This window comes from Zerene cesonia, chromosome 27 (assembly GCF_012273895.1).
Source record: "Zerene cesonia ecotype Mississippi chromosome 27, Zerene_cesonia_1.1, whole genome shotgun sequence".
Lineage (NCBI taxonomy): Eukaryota > Metazoa > Arthropoda > Insecta > Lepidoptera > Pieridae > Zerene > Zerene cesonia.
The window spans coordinates 6,312,650-6,333,545 of NC_052128.1; the positions used below are offsets into that span (position 1 = coordinate 6,312,650).

General features: G+C 34.5%; 1 protein-coding gene across 3 annotated transcripts in view; it reads left to right on the forward strand.

Annotated features, from left to right (window-relative positions):
- Positions 1 to 20,612, forward strand: part of LOC119837419 (protein cramped) — a 33,090-nt gene extending 12,478 nt beyond the window's left edge. For 2 of the 3 annotated variants that reach the window (XM_038362993.1, XM_038362994.1), the window contains exons 4-22: positions 4,341 to 4,503; positions 5,521 to 5,808; positions 6,873 to 7,076; positions 10,836 to 11,011; positions 11,514 to 11,652; positions 12,330 to 12,491; positions 12,726 to 13,153; positions 13,445 to 13,558; positions 13,843 to 13,956; positions 14,220 to 14,490; positions 14,749 to 14,866; positions 15,314 to 15,416; positions 15,918 to 16,022; positions 16,425 to 16,560; positions 17,149 to 17,281; positions 18,410 to 18,513; positions 18,626 to 18,766; positions 19,648 to 19,790; positions 20,173 to 20,612. In XM_038362993.1, coding sequence (XP_038218921.1) covers positions 4,341 to 4,503; positions 5,521 to 5,808; positions 6,873 to 7,076; positions 10,836 to 11,011; positions 11,514 to 11,652; positions 12,330 to 12,491; positions 12,726 to 13,153; positions 13,445 to 13,558; positions 13,843 to 13,956; positions 14,220 to 14,490; positions 14,749 to 14,866; positions 15,314 to 15,416; positions 15,918 to 16,022; positions 16,425 to 16,560; positions 17,149 to 17,281; positions 18,410 to 18,513; positions 18,626 to 18,766; positions 19,648 to 19,790; positions 20,173 to 20,289 — 3,159 coding nt within the window. In that variant the 3' untranslated portion in view covers positions 20,290 to 20,612. The remainder of the gene's footprint in view (positions 1 to 4,340; positions 4,504 to 5,520; positions 5,809 to 6,872; positions 7,077 to 10,835; positions 11,012 to 11,513; positions 11,653 to 12,329; positions 12,492 to 12,725; positions 13,154 to 13,444; positions 13,559 to 13,842; positions 13,957 to 14,219; positions 14,491 to 14,748; positions 14,867 to 15,313; positions 15,417 to 15,917; positions 16,023 to 16,424; positions 16,561 to 17,148; positions 17,282 to 18,409; positions 18,514 to 18,625; positions 18,767 to 19,647; positions 19,791 to 20,172) is intronic. The other variant, XM_038362995.1, reaches the window with a different exon arrangement.
- Positions 20,613 to 20,896: the final 284 nt, after the last annotated feature.

The following is a 20,896-nucleotide window of genomic DNA, read 5'->3' on the forward strand; positions in this document are numbered from 1 at the left end:
AATGGATTTTGATGAAACTTTATATTAATGTAGTTTATACGTCAGAATGAGACATGAGCTAGATGAATAGCTACATGAGCTAGTGCTTACAACCGCGGGGCGCAGCTAGTTATTCACTAGCACTAGCACTCGCGCAAGTCCGTATCCCGTAGGTATATTGGGATATGGGAATAAAAAGAAAGAGTAACAAACATACAGACATCCTTACAAACTTTCGCATTTATAATATTGCAAATATTTTATATTGGATAGGATAAGAGATATGATCTAAGATCATTAAAAAAACATGTTATCCTATGATTTTCAAATATTATTTCGGGTCTTTAAATATTGTGCTTTGAATCGTGACATTTTTTAGGTGCCTTGTAAATATTTATTAATATAAATAACGTTTGTTCTGCTCTTCGAAATATCTATGTAATGAAGAGAACTCAATAAATTTGGGCTCAGCGATTCATGGTATTCAATTATTAACTCTACATGATTTTTATGAACTCACCATTGTCGCATAAGCTTCCTTCGGAAGTTGCGCGCTGCACGATGCACTGAACGACATCACAAATAGCACAGCAATGATTCGCACATCCATTTTTGATTAAATGTTTTATAAATAAAAGAGTTTTTTTTAAATAAATACTTAAATTGTTAAAACTAAAAAAAAAAAAAAATACGAATACTTTTTTTATCTGTATTTAAATTTTAAATAACGAAACGTCGCAGAGCAAAGTTTCCGAATCGCGATTTCATCTGCTACTATTGTTTGTTTACTAACGCCCTCATATATATTGCTATACTGTATATAGATTATTATATTTCCGCGTCTGTCCGTTCGCGCCTCACTGTGAAACGGTCGCGTCGGGTGCGAATTTTTTTTGTGACATTACAGTTCGAGGTGATTAGCTTAATATATTTATTGAGGAAGGATTATTTTATCCCAAGGGGCATTTAATCGGGTTAAAATGTATCCTATCGTCCAAGTTAGCTCATACCCTGTCTGTATAGCAAATTTCATGAAAATCCGTTCAGTAGTTTCAGCGTGATTGACGACAAAAATCCAAACAAACTTTCACATTTATAATATTAGTGTGATTTAGAAACCGTTGTGATATATTAAGGATTCAGAAAATAATATATAACATGTCAGTAAAAACTTATATTAAAAATGTTTTGATAACATACCAACATTATTAAAAAATGTATATAATTTTAATATAAAGATTTATACAATTTTAACTCTTATCGTTAATAACAACTAGATACATAATCCTATATAGAACTAACTGACGACTTTTATAGCTGGATCAATGTACAATACAATACAACACTACGTGTTATGAAATGCTTTATCCTTTCTTTATTTATTAAATTAATTCATACTAGTATCATCTGCTTTGAATAAAAAGTTTATATAACCAACACTGGTTCTCATGAAGCGAGTTTGTAATATAATAGAAAGAAACAATATTAAAACATATTAGCATATTTACATAAAAGAATTTGTAGTATTTAATAGGAATGAATTGTTACAGTATACGGTTTATTTATAGTGAGTTTCAAGACTATCTATATATATAAAATTCTCGTGTCACAGTTTTCGTTGCCATACTCCTCCGAAACGGCTTGACCGATTCCTCTGAAATTTGGTAAACATATTGGGTAGGTCTGAGAATCGGCCAACATCTATTTTTTATCCCGATATTCCTACGGGATACGGACTTACGCGGGTGAAACCGCGGGGCGCAGCTAGTTAATAGATAAATAAATCTTCATTCATATGTCAAACTATAAGTAATTATGCCATTATTAATTGATATACAAAGATCTCTGCTACTTTCCTGTTATCGCTGTATTATTTTCAATATGAATATGTAAGGATATTGTGGGGTTTTTTGTGCGACCGTTGAAAGGGAAATTTGTATAGATCAATTGAAATAACATACATATAATTATATACAAATACATATCATACATAAAAAGACCTACCTTTTTTTTGTTTGTTTTTTTTTTATATATATTATTTTTCTTTTCTTTTTTGTTGCCTGTTTTTTAAGCTAGTTATAGAATAAATATTATTATTTCTCTTACTAGTAACTCATTTAACAGATTAAATGTGTACGTTTTTTACCTTACCAATTGCAAACGATTAGAAAAGTAAAAGAATGGAGCGATTTCTTAAAAACTATACGAAATTATGTTGAGAGATACTCCGCCAATATCCGGATCGTTATAGTCATTTACAAGTAGGAAGTACGCATAATTATCATAATATATTCTCCATTAAAGACCGTGACAAATTGCGTGATATATTTAAGAAAATACTACTCCCAGATGATCAGGAGGACGTAAAAAGAGGTAGTTTTCCACTAGGTTTATATATTACTAGCTTTTCGCCCGCGGCTTCGCCCGCGTAGAATTCGCTTATACCGCGCGACATGGTAAGGAGTATTTTCTTCGCATTAAAAAGTATGGTTTGTTCTTTCCCACGTTTAGCTCCATCTTCATATCAAGTTTCATCAAAATCGGTTTGATAATAACTAACTTTCATGCCCTATTTCAACCCTTTCTACCCTTTTTTCGCGATAAAAATCCTATGTCCTTTCCCAAATTCAGTTCTATCTTCATACCAAATTTTGTCAAAGTCGGTTCAGTGGTTAAAGCGTAACAGATAGACAGATAGAGTTTCTTTCGCATTTATAAAATTATAGTAGGGATGTTACTGATAAAACCCGTTTTTCATCACAACGCGTTTTCCCTAGTTAGAACTAGAAACTAAACGTCTTTGTTACAACTAGCTCTAAGTAAGTAAAACACGTTAACAACTAGAATTAATTTATTGAGGTTTTTTTTTGTCAAACACTGGTATTTCTTTGAGTGGGGAGTGCTCTTTAGTCGATTCGGGCACTCACCGGCTGTTGATGGTTTAGTTACAACTAGTTCTAACTAGCGAAAACGCGTTGTAACGGACTTAAATGTGTGTTATACTTCTAAAATATATTAATATCTATATTAGATAATACGTTGTAGGTATGTTAGCCTGTAAGGTATATAATAATAATAATAATAATAAACTCTTTATTGTACACCAAGAAAAATAATACAAAAGAAACACAGCAACAATAGGATTATTGTACAAGAGGCGGTCTTATCACTAACAAGTGATCTCTACCAGACAACCTGTGATGTAGGAAAATGCTGAGAGAGTGTAATTTTGGAGGTGTAAATAAATAATAGGAGGGGTAAATATTAGAGATGAAACGGATATCCGGTATCCGGACTATCCGGTAGCATTAATACTACCGAATAGTTGTTATTATAATACATTTTATACCGAAGGCCGAATGAAATGAAAGTTTAAGTTTTAGATTTAAATCACACGAACGTAAATGAATTGATTAGTACTCATACTAAGGTACAACACTAAGGGCAAATTATGTTGAATATAATTATGATTATAAGATCAATAATCTTTAATCTTTATTATATATAATTTACATTTATTAATCGTAATTCTTATATATGCTTTAAATATTATAGCGACACGAAATTAAAATGAATTCACGCATGACGTATTAATTAAATAGTTAAAATAGCATGATATATAGGCAGAGTAAAGCCTCATCTTAAACTGGTTTCCGTTTAAAAAAAATAATAATAATTTATAGTTTAAATTTTTCTCGATCATAAATAAAAATTATATTAGTAGGGATAATTTACATTTATAAAGTATAATTCTGATATATGCTTTAAATATTATAGCAACACGAAATTAAAATGAATTCACGCATGACGTATTAATGAAATAGCTAAAATCACATGATATATGGGCAAAGTAAAGCCTCATCTTAAACTGGTTTCTGTTTAAAAAAAAAAGAAAAATAATTTATAGTTTAAATTTTTATCGATCATAAAAATTCTATTGTTAAAATACATGGCTATTTTTTTATCTTTACCGGCCATTACTCTTAAAAATAAGTCGGAATGTGAATTTGTCAATTTCTTGCTAACTGGATTTTTTTTAATGTCTTTTACTAAACCAATTGGGTTTTTGAAAAAATTTCATTAATGATATTTATATATGAAAAAAGATCATTCGTTACTAATTCGTTTGTTTTTTGTTAGTATTAAAAATGTTATCAAAAAATATAATCCTTAGAAATATAATTCACGTTTTTTAAAGACTTAAAATAAATGTTATTTAAATCTGGAAAATAAAAGACATTTTTTTTGTATCTTACTTTCGAGAGTATTGTTCATTTAGAAATTAAAGACTTTTTGCCTCACGTGATCAATGGACGAGCTCTCAGCATATTAAGGTCTACAAATGATCCCAGATATTCTAGTACATATTCCAGGTACCCGCAAGGGACCCCACCATGTCCCCCGGCGGGCCGCCGGAAGACGAGCGCACGGAGCTACTGGGCTCGCTAACCACGGAGCAGCAGCAGCGCACGAGCGCCAGGGTGATCAAGAAGTTAAGGTTGGAGTCACCAGCCGATAAGAGAGGTGTTTATTGCATTTGATAATTGAATAATTTAGCAATTTACAGGCTGTCCCGCCAATGTTGTGCCACGGTTAATGGTACTTATAGTTATATACTTATTATTTCTCTTCAAACGCTTCAAAAGTCCAGAGTGAATAGGCTTCTCCTAGGCAGGCGTACCCATACATAAATCGCATCTCTGCTTAACATCAGACGGGATAGCGTTCAAACGTCTGCCTATTAAGTATAAAAAAAAAAAAACGCTGATTACAGAAAAAATACTTAAACAACGAAACGACGTATAAAATATATTGCGTAAACGTAAGTGTACCTGCGGGTAGCAAGAGTGGATGGTTTATATGAATATTGATTGTTTTCAGAATTCACTTAATAGAAAACAAATGTCTGGCATTTAATGAGTCCATTTATTATAATTAGCGTTTTAAAAAAAGTTCCGTTGAGAGTAGTACACCATCGGCGGAACACCTGTGTAGTTAATACGTAGCTTGACTAAGATCGTCTCTGTCTTCATTGAATGCTGTAAAAACAAGTTCAATGAAATGTGAATGTTTTTGCTTCTGTTAATCCCAATTAAATAATTCCCTTCATTTATAATTAGATATGATTTATATGTTATGAACGGTCACTTGATATAGTACTTTAATATATCTACTTGGGCTTATATTTTTTTTTTTTTTTTTTTGTAGTAGGGAAATATACCAATAACAATAATAGTAATTTGAAAAGATAAGTTACTACTATTGTTATTTATATTTAGTATTATTATTTAAACAATATTGCAAAGAAATATACAATTTTATTAGATTTGTGCAATAATGACAAAAAGCTTATTTGAAACAATGGGATTCCAAACACGAATTCGAGATTTCCAGAGACATATTTGAATATTTTCTCAGTTTATTTGGCACTTCTGTTGGAAATGACCAGAAGACTTGTGAATAATGGACTGTATCATAAAGAACGACATAACCCAATAATTCTTCTCAATCTAACTACAGGTAAAACTAAATTGTTCACAGAAATAATAGAATGCGAAACGCCAAACAAAATAGACGACAAGGATCCCCTGAAATTTCCAACGGTGAAGCAGCGTATGCCGAAAGCGCTCTGGTCCGCTGATGAGAAGAACCTATTCTTCGAGGCTCTGAACGAATACGGGAAGGACTTCGACGCTATCACTGCGTATATTTGCGGGAAAATGAAGAAGAAGGGCATGCCCGATGGGATCTTGAAGACGAAGACGCAAGTCAGCCATTTTTATTACAGGACCTGGCACAAGCTGTCGAAGCATGTGCAGTTTGATGAAAGTAAGCGCTTTTTGTTAAGGCTATAGTTTGGTGTCTAGTTAGGTGTCTATAGGGTATTGTTAGATTTTAAGAGAATAGGAGTTTTGGAGTCGTTTTTTTCGGTTTTAGTTTTAGAGATATTATTTCATTTTATAGATACATATATAAATATGTAAGGATGCTTCGTTTTAAAGCTTTGCTATTTGATATATGTAATAGTCGGATGTTTCAATTATAATGAATATTGTATTTTAACATTATTAAATATTGATTATATTTTCGTAGATAATCTAAGGTATATGAATAAAATTAATTCTAAATTACTATATCTATACAATGAATGATTGATGAAAAAAACTCATTATATATTAACAATGTAGAGACCTACATTGTTAATATTATTGATACAATATTGCGTACATAAAAGGTGATTATCAAATAAAAATATCTATGATAATTTGTTTTGCAATATTCTCTAATACAGTTTAAATATTCAAAGGTATTTATGGTTTTTATGACTTATTAATAAGTGCAATTAAATACTTTGTTTCATGCTTATGACAAGTTTGTATTTGATGTGTTTTTTAATAATTGACCTGTAGTGGCAATTACGTTAAAGATTACAAATTATTGTAAATTTTTTGCCCGACTGTGATTGGACGGTAATGTTTGCAAGGGTATATAGGTTTAAAGTTTCCAATAACATTTGTATCAAGAGATCATATAATCAACAAGTTGTATTTGATCTTATGAAAATGAGGGTAGTTTGTTTGATTGAAAAAAATTAGACGTTATGCATTAATTACAATATTAAACCATAATTGGTACCCAATGATACATGACGAAAAACCTACATATTAACTCCATACACAATCCCATAATTGATTGCTCCTTTTATTAAGTCGGTTGAAAACAAGATTTAGTTGACAGCCGCCCGAAAAGGCGTTTTCATTTTCGGTCATTGGCTTCTTGAGCAGTTGTTATGAACAAAATAACACAATAAACATAACTCTATACACAATGCCATAATTATTAGAAAAAAATAACATTAAATTCATTAAATTCCCAAATCCCCGTGCGCACAGACGTGAAGAAAGTTGCGCAGGAGTTGTACGCGCTCATCAACTACGGCGAACTGCGCCGCAAGCTCGCGTCCGTCAGCGAGAAGACGTGCGCGCGGCTCGGCGAGATGGTGCGCGGCGGCAGCATGGCGGTGCGCGCGCGCGGCCGCACCATGCGCGTGCGCACGCCCATGTGCCGCGCGCTGCGCCGCCTCAACCAGATCACCGGTGAGTGGGGGGAGGGGGGTTAACATACCATAGAAGTCTGCTTTTTTACAATATTTAAATGTAAATATTATTTTCGAAAAATTCGGTTTACCCAGTGAAATGTTATGAAGTAACAAACACAAAAAATACAGTCGAATTGATAACATCTTCCTTTTTTTAAGTCGGTAAAAAACAAGTTTTGGTCGATGGCCGGTTGAAATATAGATGCCATTTTCGGTCGTCGGCTTTTTGAACGATTGTTACGAACAAAACATCGCAACAACCATTTGGAGTTATTGTTTGCTGAATTAAGCACTATAGGGCGACCTGATGCAACAGCGGATGTGGAATTTGATATACGCATTAAACAATTAAATTGCCATCACCGTTGTATTGTATGAAAATATATGTAATTGCGACAATGCAACGGTTAATGGGCCGCTTGTCTTTAATAGACTTAATTACAGGTGCAATGATGGATATTAATATGCTAGCTATACTTAAGCCATTAGCTACATCGTGTACTTAAGCAATTCCGCAGATGTAGCATTTAGACACTCATCATAGTATTTCAATGATTGGTTTTGCAAAATATCGTTAAAACCCATTCAGTAGTTTTTACGTGAAAGACAAACTTACAAACTTACAAACTTTCACGTTTATAACATTAGTAGAATAATTCTTTAGCGCAATATACCCTCATTTGTCTATAACAATATTAATTTATAAAAACCTCAAATGGGTAAAAATAGATTGCATGACTACAATGAAATTGTAGTTTATCAACTTTTTATCCGTTTCAATTATAGTAATTAATTGTCACGAGATTTTCCCAATTAACGTTGCATCTTGTATCTGATTGTATGTGGAAAACTTGCACATCTGTTGGCTTATTGTTTATAAAAACACTATCTATATATATCTTATCATTTAGGTGTATGAAAAATAGATGTTGGCCGATTCTCAGACCTACCCGATATGCACAAAAAATTTCATCAAAATCGGTCAAGCCGTTTCGGAGGAGTATGGCAACGAAAACTGTGACACGAGAATTTTATGTATTAGATTTATCTGCCACAATAAATGTCCTTACAGAAGGTGCGTCCGTTGATGGAGTTATTGTGCTTTTGTAAGTCGGTCTAACTCGTCCGAATAAGGTTGAATTTATTTTGATTATCTTTTTTACCATACAATGCAATATACTTTATTCGACACATATAAATGAGGAAGATTAACAAACGAAGATAATGAAAACAAGAAAGGAAAGAAACATTTATCAGATTATATACCATATTGTATATTTTATAAAAAGATATCGAGATGATAGCTTATGCCTTTAAAACTTATTGCTTTTGGGAAGTAAAGTGAATACACCGATAACAGCTATAATATTTAGGACCAGATTCGCTACTTACATAAGCAAGACTATAAAGTGTACATAGCACTTTTTGAACTATAATTTCATACATTATTTGCAATATTAACTAGAAATAAGTTGAACGTACCCATAACTTGTCAAACGGGTATTTAAAAAACAAAAACAACGTATTTATTAATAAACGTGCTAAAATATAAAAAGCCGCCTAATTTACATAATATTTGCTTTACTTGAATTAAAATATGAAGGTCAACATTATATTATTATAAAATATTAAACCCTCCAATGATTTTAAAATAACATCCGTGCGGACAAGATCAAGTTAAATGTGTGTGTTACAACCGTTAGGATCATAATAGAAAAATTAATGACTAATGTTTAATTTTTAGTTTCAAAGCAATCAATATTAAAAAAAAAAACAGAAAGCAATTGATCACGATCCCAACCGTGGAAGCTCCTAAACACAACGTTAGGTTAAGTAAGGTTAAAAAAACTCTCAATAACTAAACTTCCCTCTGCGGCTTCGCCCGCGAAGTCGTTATATGTAACTGAAATGGGAAAAAGATCGAAAATTTTCGATTACTGTGGCAGGATCACGGGTGGCCGAGAGGCTAGGCGTTGCTACGGTTAGGCAAGATACGCAGGTTCGAATCCTGCCTCGTGATCAAATTTTTTCTATACTTTCAAAATTTCTCATTTATAAAGCATTTCAATGCTATAAAACTAAAAATTAAATTTGGGAAAAAGATGTGTCAACGGTGTAAAAAGTATTCTGTAGCCTCTTATCTCCAGATGCTATATCATATCAATAAAATTGCTCCATAGCATAAATAGACTTTCGCAATTATAACATTCGTAAGGTTAATAAGGCATGTGATTTCTATGTTTTTTTTTGTATCCTTTATATTCCGTATGTGACTGAATATGTCTTTATATTTAAAGTATTTAATTTTTTAGTGGAAACTTTGCTGATATGTGTATGGTATATGTCTATAATCTATAAGAATAATTGTATTGTTTGTTTCCCAAAGATAAATAAATAAATAAATTACGGATAGCTGGATTTTTCCGTGTCAGAAGTTTCGGATGTAAGGGAGGGGAGATGTAATTTTTGTGTTGAAGTATCCTATCCTACTAATATTATAAATGCGAAGGTTTGTAAGGGTGTGTGTGTGTGTTTGTTACTCTTTCACGCAAAAACTACTAAAACGATTGCAATTAAATTTGGTACGTAGACAGCTGGTCAATTGGAATAACAAATACGCAACTTTTTATCCCCATATTCCTTCGGGATACAGACTTACGCGGGTGAAACCGCGGGGCGCAGCTAGTTATCAATATAATTACATAGAAATATTTCATCTTTATAATATTAGAATAGATTATACCGCTTTTGACTTACAGGAAAGCATATGTATAAGATCGTTTGCTTCCGCTGCTGGATTCTGCATAAATCTGTTTTTTATGACATCATTTTCAAATTCACATTGAGACAGTAGCAATAAATAAGTGATTGTAGAAATGTCTGTAATTATTCTTTGTATTATTAATTTTCTAGTGTAAATTGTATATGCAATGTATAAATGTGGTAGGCGCTTCTTTTGGGAAAATTATGCGCTTAAAATCGAATGATCTAGTTGAAACATACGTACAAATCAATGCTCAAGGCTACTGCCTATCGCAGACACCAGTCGTCTCCTTTCTTCTTTAATTATATTTGTTGTAACCGAAGTTGTAAGTTTTGAGGAAAATAAATAAAATATTATTATTACTATTATATACACTAGCTGTGACCCGCGGTTGAAACCGCGTAAGTCCGTATCCCGTAGGAATATCAGTATAAAAAGTGCCTATATGTTATTTCAGTTGTCCAGCTATCTACGAAGCAAAATAGTTTTATTATTCACCAATAGATGTCAGGAATAAAAAAACACGAATAAAACACAAATATGACATTTTCTAAAAAAAAATCCTAGCTAGTCGATTTATCGCCTCCGAAACCCCCTATATACAAAATTTCATGAAAATCGTTGGAGCCGATTCCGAGATTCCAATTATATATATTATATAAGAATTGCTCGTTTAAAGGTATAAGATATATATTATGATTATTATTTATTACTAGATGCTCGTCTCGGCTGTGCCCGGGTATCAAGATTCCTTTTTTAAAGATTTCCATGGAAGCATTTAATCGGAATAAAAATTATCCTATCACCCAAGTCAGCTAATACCCTGTCTGTGTACCAAATTTCATTAAAATCCGTACAGTAGTTTCAGCGTAATTGACGGACAAACATTCAAAGAAACAAACCTTCACATTTTCAATATTATAGTATGATTATTATATATATTATTATTTATTATTAAATAATCAATTAAACGGTACCTATGGCACACATCAGAACGCGCATGCGGCACGCGCGTGTGCTCCCGCGCGCAGGTGGTGCTGCGCGCGCGCAACACGTGCGCGTGGGCGCGCGTGCAGGCGGCCGCGCACAACCCGCGAGCGGCGGTCGCGCTGCCGCTGCGCACGCGCCTCGCTGCGTTTATACGCGCGCTCGAGAAACGGTGGAAGAGCGTATCCTTTTGGACATTGATAATAAATATTTTTGAAAATTGACACGTTTTTGTTTATTTATTTATGTACTATATAATAAATATGTGATAGATATATTAATATTAATAAATATATATCGAAAGTTATGTTGGTAGTAACAAACATAATATGAAATACAATGATATTAAGAAAAGGGATGTTGTGGTCAGTAAGTTCGAGTTAACATGCACACACTACAATCTTCTTTCTCATATGAAACCACTTTATTAGAAAAAATATTTTTTTTTACTATTTAATTTTATGTAGTGGTGAAATTTGGGCTATATACATATACATAAAATTTACAATGCCACTTTCTGGGATTCCAACTCCATCATGACATTCTTAATTTAAAAAAAATGTCTAATATTAATTTTAGATACAACTACAGTTCCTACCTTAGACAAAAACTTTTACTCTTTATATATATATATGTATATATATATGTTTCCCAATATTATTCATTAACTTAACTCAATGACAGTCGAACTACAAAAAGCATGTTACACAGAACGGAATAGACAAAGAAGCTCTGAACCCTGAAGAATTTGAGATGCACGGGAGCAAGGGGGATGAGCTTGAATCGCATCTCAACTTGGAGACAGACAGGATTATAACACAAGGTGTTTAATATAATAGTTATAATCCATTTTTTTTCAACATTCCCATTTAAAACTCGTAGTTCTGTTGCTAGAACAGATCTGAGAAAGAAATTCGACATTTAAAATACTTACGAATAAAACATCATTTTTTTATTATATACTAGCAAACTTGGCGAACTTCGTTTCGCTACCAGATGGCTGTATGTGAAAAATGAATTTCCCGTTTTTCTGTTGAAATTTTCCCTGAATTTTCTTTGCTATAAACCTCACGTAGGCCGAGACCTTTCCAACGAATGCAAGACAGTGGAAATCGGTTCGTGCGTTTTGGAGTTATAGCGTCAGGAAGGAAAACCCGACTTATTTTTATATAGTAGAAGACTAGCAAACTCGGCGAACTCCGTTTCGCCACCAGATGGCTTCGTTTTTCCCGCTTTTCTGTTGAAATTTTTCCGGAATTTTCTTTGCTATAAACCTCACGACGCCCAAGACCTTTCCAACGAATGCAAAACCGTGGAAATCGGTTCGTGCGTTCTGGAGTTATAGAGTCAGGAAGGAAAACCCGACTTATTTTTATATAGTAAGATATAGTAGATAACCCTTTGTCTCTGTATTTGTTTGCTTCAATACATTGTTACCTATTTGTTTATCACTGTCTCTATATTTTCGCATATCTAAGTCAGTTCTATTACTATTCCTAGAAAGGACAAAGCCAACGAAACTGGTCCTCCACCTGGGTCCCCGGCCTGGTGCAGAGATCCACTTGCCGGTTCTGAGTCCGAGCGAACAGCTCTCCAGCCAGAAGATCTGCTTCTCTTCATATCTGGAGAGGATGGGGTCACTGCATCGGGATAAGGATAGCGGTGAGTATTATTGAATGGATGGGATAAAGTTCGTATATTTCAATACTAACTTTCACCTGCGGTTGCACCCGCGTTGACGAAAATGACAAAAATAAATTATTTTAGTAACTACAAAATGAACCCTGCCTGAAAAACTGCTAATAATGCTTTCAGTTAAATTTTTAATTTTATTTAATATGATAAAATATATTTCTTGCTACATGAGTCATATATTTCGATGTACTTTTTATTCAGTAAAAATAAGGACACCCAAACGGCAAAGAAAAGACAGCACATCCGAAAAGGACAAAGATGATAAAAAAACAAAACTAGATGACCCTGAATCAAATAAACTGATCAACATTGACGAGACCGCGATAGACGGAATAGAATTGATGGCGCATTTTAAAAACATACATGACGACGAAGAAAAACCGAGTACTGAAGACGAAAAGGATTTAAAATCTGAGGAAACCGCAGAGGAAGATGGTGAAAGAGATCCAGAAAGAGATAACATTATATCAGAAAGAGATAACGCTGCATCAGAGAGAGATAACGTTATGTCTGAAAGAGAAAAGGATAGCTTTTCGGAAATGGAAGACGAAGAGAAATATAACAAGAGCGATACAGATAATGAAAGTGACGGCAAGACAGACAAAGACAGCAAGTTTAAAAATTTAAAGGTAATGTAAATTTATTGTTAAATCTAATTTTGGAATTTGTATGTATTGTGAAATTAAATCCAATGAATTTTTACTCAAAACAGTCATGCTGAAATTCCTTTTAGTGAACAATCACATGAGATAATTGTTAGTTATTATAATGTCATTAAACTGTGTCCAATATGGTGCACAGTTATGTTTTATTCACATTTCAGAAAAATACTTGAAAACTGGTTCATTGTTAAATTAAAGTCGTTATTGGTTCATTGTTTTCCTCAAATTGTTGATTTGCAACCTCTGCCAATATTTCAGGTAAAGTTTCGAATTCGCCCCAAGAAACGTGGCGGCAGCGTTTACACTCTGGTTCTGGAGAAAGATTCCAATGATGAGGCCAAGAGTGAAGATGCCAAGGTGGAGGAACACAAGGTTTGTTATATAGCATTTTTGAACAGTACTTCCTGAGATAAGCACGAAGAAACTCATCAGCTTTATATATATATATATATATATATATAACATATAAATATATATAAATGATGTGGCACTTTGTCCGCAATGTCTAAACTACTCAACCGATTTTAACCAAATTTGTACACCATGTGCAGTTTGATTCAACTTAAAAGATAAGATAGTTTATATTACTTAAATTATGATAGATCCTAGCTGCATGCATTAACTAGTATAGATAGATATGTAATCTGAAATTTCAGTCAGAAGAAGACGTGAAACCAGTGATAGACGTTGAGGCTGCGCTGAAGCAAATACGAGCCGGCTGGGCGGAGCATGATGCGGCGGATCTCACCATCGGGGACCTGTATCTCATGGTAAAATAACATTTATTTCATAATATTAAATCTGTTGTTTAACGTTACGCTTAGCGATTAAAGATAGAAAGGATTTTTTTACATATTTTAATGTCATGTCATATTTAAAGGGACATAAATTTCGGGTGCCAAAGTATTAAATAGTTTTAATAACGAAAACTATTTAATACATTGGCACCTTAACGAACGTATGACTGCCATCCCTCTATATTGACTATATTGTAAACTAATTCGAAAATAACATTATTCAATATTTTTTCTAGTTCGGTTCACGTTCTAAACTCGAGCTGGATTATTGGTGGGCGGAGGCCACGCCCCCTTTGCCGCAGCCAATCAGATCGCTCAAGAGCTCGGAAAGCGACAAGCTGGACAAGGACAGACTGCTCGATAAGAGGGAGAAGGGTAACAAGACACCGGAGAAGGGCGATAGTTCGGTCGAGGAAGAGAGAGAGAGAAGCGATACGGATATATTTTCGCCGAAGAACACTTTCAGTCAAGACAGTAACGATGGCATGTCCGGCGATGAGAGGAAACGTGAGTATAGAATTGTCTATAGGTTAGGATTTTGTGATGCAGTTTTAATATTTGTGGAGATTAATTTTGGTGCAAGTGACTTGACCTCAGAGACTTTTGTAATTATTTGTATATACATAACGAAGTTTATTTAACTTAAAGAATTGATAAATATCATGTGCGTATTTTTAGTGAAAATAATTCAGGAATCTTGATATCCAGGCGGAGCCGGGACAAGCGTCCATGTATGTATGTAATAATGTTACATTTCGTATATAGCAGGAGAAGCGCCAGCATCCCCCGAGCACAAGACGGGCGCGCTGAAGTTGGTCAGTAAGCTGATCAATCGGCCGCCCACACATCCGCCGCCGGACGGCTTCGCGCAACTCAGCGATAGGTCAAGTACCGATATAGTATTGTGTATTGTTTGATGCTATACTTACCCCTCGCCCCGGGTATGTCTGCGGTGCATTCTAAATTTTTGTATTTTTTTTTATTTTATAGTAGTGTAGTAAGCGAAAGTAATATTAGTGGTCTTTGGTTGATTTCTATGTGCGGGACATTTATGCCTTATTATGTGGTTTTTGCTTGTTGGAATAGAAATTAAAGTGCGGCCTGTCTTTTTAAAATAAAAATGTTAATTTAAGACATTGCTAAATAAGTGGTGTCTGTTTTATTTTAAATTTCCTATTAATTATTCTTTGAAGAAAGCGAAAGGAGATTAAATAAATGAACAAATAAAAATTATATACGTATATAGCTACATATCTTTTTTGATTGAATCGTATTATGTAAGAATACATAAAAAAACTATGTATTTAAAACTATATTATCTCGTGATCAGGTTGAAACGCCTGCTGGCCCTCGCGGGCAACAGCCACGTGGGCGCGGTCACCAACGCCACGGTGTCCAAATGCAGCTGCGGACATATCTGCCCCAAGAAACAGGTATTTTTTTTTAATTATTAGTTTTTAATCCGATGTTAATCTATTGAGTTGATAACCTTTAATTTTTGTTAATGATCTAAAAATAACTAATTTGTGTTTTAATAATATGTTAGTTATACAATTTTGAAAAATCGAGTACAGTCAAATAGAAGAACAGAATTTTGTATCACGAAGCGGGTTTAGAACTTATTATGTCAAACTATAGCACCAACTAGCCTCTCGACTTTTCTATTGTTTAAAATTACCTCTTTTAAAGCACTAGCTGCGTCCCGCGGTTTCACCCTATTTTTCGCAGTTTCACCACATTTCATTGCAATCGGCTCAGTAGTTTTTGCGTGAAAGAGCAACAAACACATACACATCATTACAAACTTTCGCATTTATAATATTTGTAGGATTAGTCGGATAGGATATATAGTAGGTTAGGTAGGATTTCAATACTATAAAACTGAACATAAGTATTTTAAAATTTTTGCCATGTTATATTTTTTCCCATTATAGAAACCACAGGCGTATCCCACGCAGATCCCACAGTTTGGGACCAAACTCAACGAGGGCTCAGTGTTCAGGCATCCCACGCCCATCGCGCCGAGGCCTAACCACGATGTGAGTGCTGCTTCATTTATCTCACTGATTTATTCAAAACTAGCTGTTCGCCCCGGCTTCGCTCGTGCTACATGTGTAGCCTGTGTCACTCAGTGAAGTTGCAGCTTTCTAATGGTGAAAGAATATCTGACAGCGGTCCAGCAGTTTTCGCGTGAAAACATTACAAACATGCTAATGTACAAAAGTTTCCTCTTTATAATATTATTGTAGATATAAATTTAGTTTATTAAGGAATAATTTGTACATTTATTGAATTGTAATTCTATAAGTATGTAAAATAGTATTTTTTTAACCCTTTTAATTTATAAATGATTTACGTTAATCTATTATTTTTTTTCTAATTTACCTGTATTTTATGTTTCCATTTTTTTATATAAATCACGTGAAACGTATATATTGCAGTGTCTATCCCGGGGGCAAGTGAATCTCGACGACTTGCCCCGGTTGAAAAAGCGAGGTCGGCCTCGCTTGGAGAGGGCTAGTCGAGTCGTGGTGCAGCGGCTCCTGCCCCTCCTGCCCAAACTGCCCCCGCCAAGTAGTTTGTATCAAATACATTTATATAAAAATGTTTTTTTAAATGTTGGATTTTTTTTTATTGAACGGATTGAACTCAATTGTCGCTCATTTTGTTGTATTTAATTAAGTTTTAAAAAGAATGGAAGAATTTGAAACTATAGATTCAGTAAAGCTCTAATAATATACACAATAAAATAAAAAAAATTGATATTGTATGAAGAAAGAAATAAATAACTCATAGATTTACTGTTTTCACATCCTCCGTCCGTGAATTGTGTAAAAAGAGGGAAACAGCTGGCCGTTGCGGGGGGCAAATGTTCATGGGCGGGGGTGATCGCTTACCATCAGGTGAACCATCAACTCAGTTGTTCGCTATGACATAAAAACCATAGGTCACCTTACAGTTAAGTTCAAATTGATCGCAATATTTCTATATTGCATATTATGTAGAATTGAAATGTTAAATTGAGATTATTTATAATTATTAATAGAAACTACTTTCCGAATCGGTGGTAAATATTAAAACTGTGTTATAACGATTCAAAAGTGGTAGGAAAATTCTAATTAAAAAAATATTTGAGTTTGAGTCTAATCTGTTGAAAAACTCCAGATTTGATCCCGGTGAAGCTGGTGCCGAGCTCGGGCGCGGGCGCGGGGACGGGGACGGGGGCGGGGACGGGGGCGGGGGCGGGGCCGGGGGGCGCGCGCCTGCTGCCCCGCCCGCCCCCCACCTCCACCGCTGAGTGAGTTACCATACATTTGTTGTGATTTCTACTGACGTCACAAGCATTTCAGTGAGTCGTTTAAAATAGTTTATGAAACCGAAGACAAGCGTTTGAATGAGTCATTAAAAAGGTTTTCATGTATTTTAATTATATTTTTCTTTACTTACTTATTTATTCCCTCATTTTTTTTACGGTATATTTAAATTTTATTAACTACTAGCTGCACCCGGCAAACGCTGTTCTGCCTTACTCTTATCGTTTAGTGGTATGAAAAATAGATGTTAGCCGATTCTCAGACCTACCCAATATGCTTACCAAATTTCAGAGGAATCGGTCAAGCCGTTTCGGAGGAGTATGGCAACGAAAACTGTGACACGAGAATTTTATATATATAGATATATACTAGCTGCGCCCCGCGGTTTCACCCGCGTAAGTCCGTATCCCGTAGGAATATCGGGATAAAAAATAGATGTTGGCCGATTCTCAGACCTACCCAATATGCTTACCAAATTTCAGAGGAATCAGTCAAGCCGTTTCGGAGGAGTTTGGCAACGAAAACTGTGACACGAGAATTTTATATATTAGATGTAATTACTAAATACAAAAAAAAACAACAACGAACTGAATTCAAGCGTGAGAAATTTTGAAAGAATAGAAAAAATTTGATCACGAGGCAGGATTCGAACCTGCGTTTCTTGCCTAACCGTAGCAACGCCTAGCCTCTCGGCCACCCGTGATCCTGCCACAGTAATCGAATTTCTTCTACTCTTTCGGTTTCATGTGCCTAAGGGGCACCCCACGCCATCTATTGAGATGATTAAGAAACGCAGGTTCGAATCCTGCCTCGTGATCAAATTTTTTCTATTCTTTCAAAATTTCTCATTTATAAAGCATTTCAATGCTATAAAACTAAAAATAATAATAATAATTCATTTATTCTCTCATCACAAATGTGTATACTTATTGTTATACTTATTGCTTAATACTAAACATTTGTGAGAGACTGGTGCCCGAGGTAAGTATGAAATACTTGTGTTACGGGGCACCAGGCCCCCAAGAATTTAATTAAAGAAAAATTAAATGAATTCAAGCGTATTTAGCATATTAGGCCAACGGAATGCAATTAAAATTTGTATTATATTCCAGTTTGTCTGCATACTACGTGCTGAGCGAGTCGAACGGCCAATTCTTCTTCCACGACGGAGACCGCCGCATCCCCATCAACCAGCCTGATGATGATGATGACAATGGTGATTATAATACTATTATGTTCTTTATCACACATTGGTAGTGGGTTTTATGACAATTTTTTTCCTTTTCTATATTTGTGCATTATTTTTTGTTTATGTTTTTTTTATTCAGATGAAGCGACTCCAGAAGGCGAGTTAGAGTTAAATATAAAGAGTGAGCCGAGCAGTCAGAGCGCGGACACGTTGAAGTTAAAACAGGAGTCGAACTCGGAACCCGGCCAAGTGGGGAAATCTGAACCCACTGATATCACTGGTGAGCTGAGTAGTTAATATTGATTTGTATTGTCAACTGTTCGCTGTTCGGGAATTGTTTTGTATGTATTATGATTCAAAAACGATGCTAGAAGGAGAACAGTTAAAGTTAAAGAGCTTTTCTGTATAGAATATATCTTTTTTTTTAATATAGTCGTTTCGAAGATAGGCTCATTCGTTATAGAAAACAATGAGTTGTTAGGGAACCTTCGGGATAAGGGTGTTTTCGTGGTGAAGTAAAATTCGTATATTTAATTAGGTTGAATTTAAATAAAATAATCACACTAATGTTATCACACTAATATTGTAAATGTGAAAGTTTGTTTGTTTGGATGTTTGTCCGTCAATCACGCTGAAACTACTTAACGGATTTTGATGAAATTTGGTTTACAGACAGGCTATGAGCCAACTTGAGTGATGAGATACTTTTCTATCCCGATTAAATCTTCGTTGGGATAATATAATATAAAGCAAAGTCGCATCCCGCAAATGTTCCCAAGTATGTATATATGTTTAGGTCTTTAAAACTACGGAAGATTTGTGGTATTTTTTTAATATATGGAATGATTAAAAAAAAAAGGTTTACATGTATAATAACAAAAATGATTCCGGATTTACCGCTTGCGAAGCCGCGGGCAAAAACTTGTAATCTATGAATCACTTAAATCGTATCGCATCAGTATTGCCCGATTTTCCAGTCATCCAAATTCCACAGATGCTTTATTACAATATCTTGCTCAATATTTTATATACATTTGATATATATTTCAAAGACTAATAAATTCATTAATTACATAATTAAGATAATATTTATTTAAATTAGTCGCAATTGTAATTTTAACGGTTCTCTGAATTTCTTATCCAACTGTCAATGCATTCCAGGGTTTCTCCCATCCGACTCCATGTCGCTGTCACCATCCCGGCTGCTGCGCGACGCGGAGGGTTGGCTCGAGGGCTCCGTGCAGGACTTCTCGCTGAGCAGCTTCCTCAACCAGCTGGAAGGTCGGCCGCACCCTGAGCTCACGGTGCGTGGGCCCCGGGGGCTGGAGGGTCGTATGAAGGACTCGATTTTTACCCACTTTCCAATTTATTTTAAATTTTGTGTACTTATCAAGGATCGGTGGTAGTACAATAATTTCATGAGAGAAACTTGTTTTTTAGTTCTGTGAAATTAGGTTTATTTATAACACACTATTGTGAAGAAATAAGTTAGGAAGAAATTGTTGTTCATTAACGCTTCGGCAATATTCTGTTGAATCCACACTACATATTAAAATTGACTACCTGCTTCCTCTGGCCCTGTCCTGTTAACTAATGCCAGTGTGAAGACTATATGCACTGGAATGTATTTAAAAAATCATTCTATATGAATGTATATATTTCTAAATTAAATAAATATGTCCCCAGGTGGATTCCCAGCTGCAATCCTTAATGGCGGAGTCGAGTGTGGACTACGTCGCAAAGTTTGCGGACCTCGCGGCAGAAGTTACAGATCAACCGGATTTAAATAACGAAATGGCATGAATCACCCTAAAATGAAAAGATGCTTATGAGATGATATATGAGAGAATTATGTACATTTTTGGATTTTACACACATATGATGATGTTAAATAGCATGGTTTTAAATGTAGATAATAATCAAACATGTTTGTCGACCAATTTGAATTTTCAATCTTAATAATTAGCAATTATTTTATAAGCACAAATAACAAAAAATGATTTTTAACCTAGGTTTTAAATAGTACTATTATGTATAATGTTTTTACTGTTTTATGTATTTGTTCCTTGACTAAGTTTACCATTAGGTACATTTTTGTATCAATGAAATTTAATAAAGATGATTATTTTAACAATTGTCATCGTTTCAATTTAACCTTGAATAGAAGAGAGAGATGAGAAAATGAACACAACTCATATTGCTTTTTGGTGTTACAATTCGTCAATTCGTAAGTTTCATGATTCCACTTTTAAATAAGGACTAGCGACCCGCCCCGGCTTCGCACGGGTGCACAGCCGATACTACATATATCTCTATTAGAACTAACTAAAGCACCGCCCGCAAAGCGCTAAGTCTTGCTCCCGGCAAAAGTGTTCACTTCTGCCTGCAGTCCCGCAGTGCAACCTGTTGT